Source organism: Marmota marmota, unplaced genomic scaffold (genome assembly GCF_001458135.2).
Source record: "Marmota marmota marmota unplaced genomic scaffold, marMar, whole genome shotgun sequence".
NCBI classification, from domain to species: Eukaryota; Metazoa; Chordata; class Mammalia; order Rodentia; family Sciuridae; genus Marmota; species Marmota marmota.
Genome location: NW_026000082.1, coordinates 40,445,625 through 40,455,214, shown reverse-complemented (window position 1 = coordinate 40,455,214; position 9,590 = coordinate 40,445,625). Strand labels below are relative to the sequence as shown.

The window sequence follows — 9,590 nt, the reverse complement described above, 5'->3', positions numbered from 1 at the left end:
CGCCCTGCGGCTCTGCCCGGGCCTCTCCGCCCGAGGACCCTCTGCGTCCCTTCTGCCCACTCTCGGCTTCTCCCTCCGCATCCGTGTGGCCCTGTTGCTCCGTAGCTCGCTGCATTTCCGCTCCTACGCGCCGGTTCTGCCCCTCGGTCTGCTTCCCCTCCGCCTTCGTTTTCAGTTTCCCTGGGTTTCTGTCTCTGCCTTCATGTCCTCTCCTTTTCTCTGTCCGCGCAGCCCTCTGTGGGAGTCTGCTCTGAATACGCGCCTCCCTGACCCCCACCCTCCGGTTCCTGGTCCCCCAGCATCGGAGGCTCGGTGGGTCCCCCCAGGTGGGTTCGTGGATAGTTTCCTAGACCTGGTGAAAGACGCCAAACCCTCCCGCCTTCCTTCCCCAGGGCCTGGCCTGGGTCATCCCCTCGGAATTGAGACTGGGGCAGGGAGAGCCAGCCTTTCCGGGGGCTCAGTTCTCCTAAGAATTCCACCCCTGAGAGGCCGTGTGCGCTACAGGATCCTGCTGCCGGCCACCTGCCCCCTGGCCCGCTCCCAGGCCTGGGATCTTTTACAAACCTCGGTAAAGGGGACAAGCTGCTGGCCTTGGTGTGGCCAGAGCCCTTGGCGGGCATCAGGGGAGAAGGACACACTTCCAGACTTTCTGAGGTCCTCACCCAGCGGGAGGCCACCAGTCTGTAACCGGGAGCACCCCCGGAAAACAACCCGCTGGCAGAGAATGGGGGTGGGGAAGTAACTTGTCAACTAGGATCCCCTTGCCCTTTGTTACCATCTAAACCGCCAGCCTGCTGAGACTCCCCCAGATGCTGGGGCTGCTTGGGCGTGGTTTGCCTTGAGTTGGGGCCAAAGAAGAGGCCAGGCTGGAGCGTTTCCTTGGTGACCCCCACCCCTCTCCACCCACCCCTGCATGCCGGACCTCTCTCCTGGGCCTATGTGTTGGAGGGGTGGACGGGGAAGTAAGTGCTCTTCATTAGCTGGGGATATGGCCTCATCATTTTAAAGTGAAATTTCAGACTGAGTTTAGCTCCTTCCCCCCCACCCACAACCCCAAGGGTCGGAGGCTGCTGGAGCGGGCAGGGTTGTTGGTGAGGTCTGCGGGGACTTCTGCTGAGCAGATGTGCAGGCCCGGCAGCAGCTTATTAGCATGAATGTGTTTCCGAGGCTGTTTGGGTCTGCAGGAGGAGGGTCTGTGGGTAGGAGGGCTGGTAGCTGGGGTTGGGGGCCAGCAGAGGTAGCCAGGGCTGGAAGGTGGAGCTGCCTGGCAAAGGCAGGCGGGCAGGCCGGGATGGCATGGGCTTGGCCTGTGTGCCCGCCTGCTGGACAGTTGGTCCATGCTCAACCAGCCCCAGCCTCCCCAGCACTGAAGGACGGAAGAAAGCCACCCTGTGGTGAGACTGGGGTCGTGTAATTGGAATCACAGTGGCCTTAAGCAACTCTCCAGAGCCAGATCCTCCCCTAGGGAATCTGCTAAGATAGTCGTTCCCAGGCCATGCTGCCCGGTTCACTAGTGGCAAATGTGAGGCAAATGGCCAGTGACTTTGCCTATGACCATTGGACTATCCTGCCTTCAGGCACACAATGAGCTGGGGAAACTTTGGCTGAGACAGCCTGGAGGATCCCAGAGTGCTCAGGGATTCCTGCTGGGCTGACCAGGGCCAACGTCTGACTCGAGTGAGGGGGCATCACAGGCCCACCCGACCCTGCCTGTCCCCCACACACCCTGCCTGTCCCCTCTCCCAAGCAGCATTTTCAGTTGCACCATCCTAGGAAGTCCCTGTATTCCTTCCAAGACCTGGAGGGCTGCCCCACCCTGCTGATCCCCAAGCCTAGGGCTGGCCACCAGCGCCACACCCTCTGGGCCAGCCGCATGCGCAGCCTGGCACTGGGCAGAGTCTGTTTTCCAAAACTGATCTGGAGGGGGCTGCTCTCTCCAGGGCCTTTCTATTATCAGTGGCTCACTGGGAGAGTCTGCAGGAGAGCTTTGCTCAGCTGCTGCCCTGGCAAGGGGGCATGTCGGGTGGCACCTGGCAGCTTATAAAACTCTTCACAGCTGTCCTCTCTTTTTAGTTTCACCTCAAGGAGTCCCCTTCATCCAGATGCACCCCCAGACTGAGATATTCTCAGGACTCATTCAGGATCTGGAAGGAGAGGCAGAGGCCAGGAGAGATAGAGGACCCCTTGGCCACACCAAGGCCAGTAGCTGCCCCCTTTATCAAGGCTTGTATTGTGGGCATTCTCTCTAGAGGGTTCCACGTACACTTCAACTTAATTCTCCTGGCTTCCCTGTGGGGTAGGTTTAGCCATGACGCCCACTTTGCAGATGAGGAAACCAAGGCACAGAAAGGTTCAAGTGGCTGAGCTTGAGTGTGTGTGTGTGTGTGTGTGTGTGTTGGGGAGTGCAGGTAAAGGAGGAGAGGAGGGGTGGGGAGCACTGGGTTTGAATGAGCCACCACCCGACATGCTCATTGTGTGTATTTCCATGTCACCCGACTGCTGAGTCCACAGGTAGAAGCATCGGGAGCCAGCTGGGGCAGATGTGAGGGAGTTTCCTTCAGGAGCTGAAGTTGCAGGGAGAAGTTGGCCTATCCACCAGAGATGTGCCCGGTGTGGGCGTGGGCGCGTGTGCGTGTGCATGTGTGTGTGCGTGTGTGTGTGCCTGCACATGTGTGCACATTGTCAGGGAAGGAAGGGAGACAGGTGAGTAGTCACAGTCTACCCTGGGAATCCTGGTGAGCTGGACCTCAGCTGACCCTGAATAGTCCACTTACCAAAAGAGGAAATGGGGAGGGGGATGGTTCATCTGTTTCACAAAGTCATCTCTTTACTACACAAAGGATTTTGTGGTGGGTAGAAGCTGGAGGAGGTGTTCCTTGAAATCTAGGCCCCTCTGGTGCATTTAGGATGCTATTGCAGGCACTAGGACCCAGGCGGTGGGCTGAGGGGCCCCTGTCCTGGGGAGCTGGGGGGCTATGGCTCCTGACCTGGCTGGGCCTCAACGTCATGTGGGGAGCACATGTACAGATGCCTGCTCCACAGCCCAGGCTGGGGGTTCAGACTACCCAGGCTGGGCCCAGGCCTCTGCATCTCTGACCATCATCTGGGGGAAGCTGTCAGTGCTGGGAGGTGTGGCTCTCGGGGCCTGCTCTGTTTGGGATGTTCCTGCTGCCCACCTCCCTGCCTTCCTGAGTGACCTTCTGAACCAGGCCCTCCCCCACCCCTGCACCAGCAGCCCTGGTCTTCTGTTTGCTCACTGCCCTCTTCCCCAGAGAGGGAGGTATGATGGCCACTTTCCTGAGCTGTGCCTCAGTGTCCACAGTGCTGAAATGGGTCAGCCAGTGTCATCCCCTTGGGGGCTTCCTATCTGTGTGGTGGCTGCTCAGAAGCAGTGGCAGGAGGCTCCTGAGGAATCAGAAGACTTGGATTTGAGAGGTGGCTGGGTGAGCGGGTGGGCTTGGTCAGACACCCACCTATGCTAAGGCGCCTCCTTCAGCCCATGCAGCCCTGTGGAGAAGGACCGTCCCTTCCCTTCTCCAAGGCCTCAAGGAGCTGGGGTCTGCCATGGCCACTTGCTTATCTGCAGGGAGCCAGGAATGAGATTTGAACTCGGGTATGTGGGGAGCCCCCAGGTCCCAGCCTGGGCAGTGGCTGGACACCAAAGTGCACAGGAGCAGGAGGGCAGCCACAGGGCCCGGGCTTCATCCAACGGGGGCCCATTCCCTCCATCCTCGGCGCTGCGCCTCGATTCAGATTCCTGTTTCTGGCTTCTCTCTTTGGTGACCTTCATCTGCAAGGTGGTACTGGCTGGGGCGAAGTCTCAGTTCTGCTTACTGATGGTGTGAGCTCCTGCCAGTCTCAGCTTCTCTGTGCCTCCGTCTCTGGAGTGGGAAGAGGGGCATCTGCCCCGTGGGTACTGTAAGGACCAAGTCCCTTGGCTCAGGTGAAAGCCTTGGACCGGTGCCTCGCCAGCCCTCTCTGTGAGGCAGGAGAGGACGTGCAGCGGCTGTGAGTGCCCTCCCTCTTTTGCATAGGCCATGCCCTCCCCGGGAGCTCCCTCCTTGCCCACCATGTCAGCCCTGTGCAATGCTCTCTCCATCCACAGTTAAGGACCTCTGTTCCCCTCTCCCTGCCATCTCTGGCTGTCCTTGCTCAAACTGTTTCCCCTTGACCCCGAGCTCCTGAGTGAGTGGGGGGCTGGGCCCCGCACCCCCTCCTTTTGGCCACCCTGCCTCTCCCTCCATCCTGGAAAGAAAGCTCTTGGTAAGGAAGGGGAGAGCCTCGGAGAGGAACCCCAGGGAACAGAATGACCCAGGGAGAGACAGGGTTCAGGTGACCTGCCGGGCCCTCGGGGCTCTGAAAAGCCTGGGGCGGTGGCCTGGAAGATCGCAACTCCTCTTCCCGCCCTGGGCACTGGGGAGTCCCATGACTTGCTGCGTGATCTCCAGGGCGGGGAGGAAGAGCTGAGAATCTGGGTGAGGCCGGAGGCTCAGGAAGCAAGGTCTGACTGCTGCTTAAAAAAAGTTGGCCGAGTCCCTGTTGAAAAAACAAAAATGTATAAACCAACAATAAAACCTGCTAGCAAAAAGCCCACCCACTGATGGGGGCAGCGTGGGCTCTTCCTGGCAGGGCAGGGCAGGGCAGAGGGCAGGGCTGGGTAGGGGGGCAGGAGAGTGGCTGGGAGGAGGTGGATGTGTCCAGGCTTCCCGGCCTGGGCTCTGGAGCCGCCCCCCTTTCCCATGAGCCCCCTGGGGAAGAGAGCTGGCCTCACTGGTGCCTGTTGAGTATTGAGTGCTTTCCCGGGGTCTTCTCAGTTCTTCTGCAAGGAAAACTCTCTGTTCCCCATTTAGGATGGGAAGGTGGGTTCCCAGAAGTGAACTTTATTTCTGGATGCCATAGGTCCTAGGTGGGAGGTCCGGGATTCCAGCATTGGAGACTCGAGGGGCCTCACGTCTGGTGGGAGGCGAGGCAGTCTGCTGGAGCTCAGGGCTGCTGGCCCAGGGAGGCTGAGGGTGGCCCCAGTACCCTGAGCTGGCCAGGGTACGGCAGGTTGGGTTGCAGCACCCCTCTGTGGGCATGGCTGACCCTCATGATGAACTCTTCTCCACTGGGCACTGGAGCGGGAGAAGGAGAAGCGGGTGGATGCCTCAGTGTGCCCCACTTCTCCTCGGCTTCTGCCATACTGATCCTAATGGGCAGTGCCTGATCTCTGGGCCAGAGACTGTTCCCCAAACTCCCCGTTATTCTGTGCCCTGCAGCCTCAGCTCCACTCGGCTCTAGCCTGGGCCTGGCCTGTAGTGATTGAGCACATGCCCCCCGTACAGGCCGTACAGCCCTCCTTCCACCCCAGGTCCTGCAGAGACCCTAGATCTTCCCTGCCCCAGTCGCCTCTGGCCTTTTGAGAAGACCATGTTCAGATGCTGGCTCAGGCTGATACCCTAGAGATGGCAGGGGATCTACTGGGGACCAGGAAGCCTCCTGGAGGCTTGTCACACATCGGCTAGATGGCCAGTCAGGAGCAGGTCCACTCTGTCTTGACTGTGCTGAAAGCCTGTGGATCTTCTGAGCGAGCCGGATACATGTGGATGAGAGCCGGCGTCCAGGCGGGAGCACCTTTGGGGTGGGGGCAGACTCTCCCACCTTACCTCCAGCTGCTCTTCTCCCTGCCGGACTGGAGTCAGAGGTCATCTCCCGTGAGCCAGGGCCAATGCCAGGAGAAGGGCAGGAGCAGAGGGGGATGCTGGATGGACAGCAGAGTGCTGTGGCGTGTCATGCCTGCAGGCCGCCTGTGCCCTACCGACAAGACCCCGCTCAGCCAGCCAACCCAGATTTCCACTGTGGGGGCAGGCCACCCCCACCCGACCCTGGACACTTTACCAAGTACCTGCCTCTGCCAGCCCCACTTGCTTTCTGAAGAAGGAGGGTCCAGGCTAGGGCCGTTCTGAGTGGGGTGCCTGGTCCTGAGCCATGCCCCGCCCTGGGGCTGGGCTTCTGTGGGACATGCCCCTGTCCTCCCATTCAGTCTCATCCAGGACCCTTGAGGACGATCCAAAGACCCGGAGCCCCAGACTGTTTGATCTGGAAGCTTCCCCCATCTGGCTCCGCAGCAGAACCACTCCCTGGAAGCTTTCTGAAGGTGCTGAACCCCAGCCCACCCTAGAGCTGTCACCCCACAGGTCTCCAGGGCATTCTGATGGGTTGGGTTTGGTGACCCCTGGCCTGGGGCAACTCATTTTACAGGTGGAGAAACTGAGGCCTGAGTGTGCAGGCTCACATAGCACGTGTGTACCCTTCCCCGGTGCCCTGTCTAGAGGGTTGGGGACCCCACTCAGGCACTGCCCTCACTTCCAAATTTCTCTGGAATTTCCCATGCCACTCTTGTTGTGTGTGTGTGTGTGTGTGTGTGGTGCTGGGGATTGAACCCAGGGCCTTGTGCATGCAAGGCAAGCCCTCTACCAACTGAGCTACATCCCCAGCCTTCCATACCACACTCTCTTTGAGGTGGGGGTAGGGGAGGTTGGGGGGCAGTGGGTGAAGTGTGAAGCCAAGAACATGGGAGGGTGAAGTTGGGGAACTTAATCCTTTAGACACAGACTGTCTTGCAGCGCCATCTTCTGGCAGGCTCTGGTATTGTCTTGGTGTCCTCTCCTTCCTCCTATCTCGGGGGATTAGCAGATGTTCAAACTGGGCTTTGTCTCCTGCTCCACTCAGGGGTTAGGATGGAGCTAGCCATGACATTGTGTGTAGGGCCCTGTGGTTTTTTAAGGCTCAGGAGGGGCATCTGAGAAAGAAATATGTCTGACTGGGGTGGCATAAGAACTCACTGTGACATGAAGTTCGAGTTTATCTTCCCCAGAAGGAATTCTGATGGCTGTGGCAATGGTGTCCAGGATAATACGTGGTGGGTGGCTGGCCCCTCCAGGGCTGTGTGGGCAGTTTTTCATGTGTGTGGTGCTGGGGATCAAATCCAGGGTCTTGCACATGCTAGACACTTGCTCTGCCAATGAGCTACACTCCAGTACAGTGGATTTTTCTCCTGCAGGATTCACAGCATAAAAGAGAGGGAGCTCACTGCTGGACGTGGACTTGAACACTTGGTGTCTTGTTCAGCAACTGCAACAATTATTTTTCTTCTCCTTTATTATTCATTCACTTATTTATTATTATTTTTTGGTACAGGGGATTGAATCCAGGGGCACTCTGCCACTGAGCCACATCCCCAGCCCTTTTTCATTTTTGAGACAGGGTCTCACTAAGTTGACCAGTCTGTCCTTGAACTTGTGAGCCTTCTGCCTCAGCCTCCTGAATAGCTGGGATTACAGGCATGTCCACCAGGTTGGGGGCAATTGCCATTCAGCATCTCCACTTTTTAGATGAAGAAACTGAGACACAGAGATAAAAAGTAACTTTCTCAAGTCTACATAGTAAGTTATAAAAATAACGAACACATATGGAGTGTGAATTGCCTGTGAGGCTCATTTCATAGCTCATTTAATCTTCCCGACACATCTGATGCAGTACAATTTCTGGACGGGTTTTCGAGTTTCAGAGAAGAGAAATAACTAGTCCAAGGCTGTACTTGGCTAGTGAGTGGAAGAGTGGAAGAACCCAGGGGTCAAATCCCTGGGTCCTGCTTGTAACCACCAAACCCTACTGCCTGGCCTCTGGGCCTTGCTGAGCCTCACCTGCCACCTGTGATCCATTCCAGGACTCTGGAGGTTGCGGGCATGATGCTGCAGGTCCTGGTGGGGGCTGTCTTCCCTGCCATGCTATTGGCCGCCCCCCCGCCCATCAACAAGCTGGCCCTGTTCCCAGACAAGAGTGCCTGGTGCGAAGCCAAGAACATCACCCAGATTGTGGGCCACAGCGGCTGTGAGGCCAAGTCCATCCAGAACAGGTGGGCCCCAGGGGGCAGGTGGGGGGGGAGGACCAGGGCTGCCCCCCTTCTCCCCCATGGTGACACGGCATGGTGACCTCTCCTTCCACAGGGCGTGCCTAGGACAGTGCTTCAGCTACAGCGTCCCCAACACCTTCCCGCAGTCCACAGAGTCCCTGGTGCACTGTGACTCCTGCATGCCAGCCCAGTCCATGTGGGAGATTGTGAGTAAGGCCCACCCGCCCTGCTCGGGCTCTCCCATCCAGCTGGTGGCCACAGTTACCCTGTGCAGGGTGCAGGGCTTGTACTGGGGATGTACCCTGGTCCTTGCCACAGGATGGCCTCACAAGCCTTACACCAACCTGCACACAGGATCTTTCTGAAGCCTCATTCTGATGTGCTGAAAAATCTCCGGGGCCTCCCATTGTTATAGGCTGAGACCAAAATCTGCCATGCCTTGTAAGACCCTACCCCCACCCTTCCTTAAGAGCTGGACATTGGATATCAGCCTACCTCCTTTAGTCCCTTCTTACTTGCTCTGCTCCCTTCTACCACAGGGCCTTTGCACATGTTGTCTGAAAACCTCTTCCTCTCCGCCCCCATCCTCCTCCTCCTTTCCCTTCCTTCTTGCTCCTCCCCTCCAGTTAATTTCTGTTCATTTTTCTGCTCTTGGCTTAAGCATCATTTTCTTGGGGCCTCTTTCCAGACACTCTGACTGGGTCAAATCCCTGTTCCATCGGCTCCCAGAGACCTTTGTGCCTCTGCTTTGAGCACCTGTCACATGTGAAGACTCCCCCACCCCCATGTCTGGCTGACTGTGGCAAGTCCGTTTCCCTAGTTAGATTCGGATTCCTTGAGGGTCCATGTCTGTCCTTGTGCCCTGAGAGCTGGCTTGGGGTAGGTGCTGTACGGAAGGAAGGAGAGAAAAGAAGAGGAAGGAAGGGAGGAAGGGCAATAGGAAGGTGACCACAGGGACAGGCAGGGTACTCATGGGGTTCCTACAGGGTGAACCTCCTTTGAGGAAGGGAGGTATGGGCTCAGACCCAGAGGTTTCCAGGAGTTAACTAGCAGAGTTTAGGGCAGGTGGTGGGGGATGGGTTGGGCAGGAGCCGTCCAGGCAAGGGCACAGCATGTGCGGGGCCTCTGGAGCAGGTCAGGTGGAGCGTGGACGGGAGTGGGGTCAGCCAGGGGCAGCCTGAAGACCTTGGGTGGCTGGAGGGGTGAGGGTTTTCTCCCAAGGGCTGTGGGAAGCCACATTGGGTTTTCTCCCCCGAGTACCTTGGGGAGTGGGTGGGAAGGGGACAGGACAGGTGTGAGGAGAGGAGTCAGGTGGCTCCTGCCGGGTCTGGTCCCCATCTGCTGGTGGCCTGCAGACCTAAGGGTGCCAAGGGAGGCTTCGGGGTCGCGGTCCTCACAGGTTGTGCTGCTCTCGGGGCCTCCCCTCTTGCTCCGGGCTGCAGGAACTATCCCTTCCTCTCCCCCTGCTCTCTGCAGGTGACCTTGGAGTGCCCCGGCCAGGAGGTGGTGCCCAGGGTGGACAAACTGGTGGAGAAGATCTTGCACTGCAGCTGCCAGGCCTGCGGCAAGGAGCCCAGCCACGAGGGGCTGAGCGTCTATGTGCAGGGCGAGGACGCGCCCGGCGCCCAGCCTGGCTCCCAGCCCCACCCGCACCCTCAACCCCACCCCGGTGGGCAGACCCCGGAGCCCGAGGAGC

At 58.5% G+C, this 9,590-nt stretch overlaps 1 protein-coding gene across 1 annotated transcript in view; it reads left to right on the top strand.

Moving 5' to 3' along the window:
• The first annotated feature begins 6,116 nt into the window (after window positions 1-6,116).
• The window catches only part of Nbl1 (NBL1, DAN family BMP antagonist), a 9,089-nt gene continuing 5,615 nt past the window's right edge, over window positions 6,117-9,590 (top strand). The window contains exons 1-4 of the mRNA XM_015484800.2: window positions 6,117-6,136; window positions 7,709-7,897; window positions 7,989-8,100; window positions 9,371-9,588. Of these exons, the coding sequence (XP_015340286.1) occupies window positions 7,728-7,897; window positions 7,989-8,100; window positions 9,371-9,588 (500 nt within the window). The 5' untranslated portion in view covers window positions 6,117-6,136; window positions 7,709-7,727. The remainder of the gene's footprint in view (window positions 6,137-7,708; window positions 7,898-7,988; window positions 8,101-9,370; window positions 9,589-9,590) is intronic.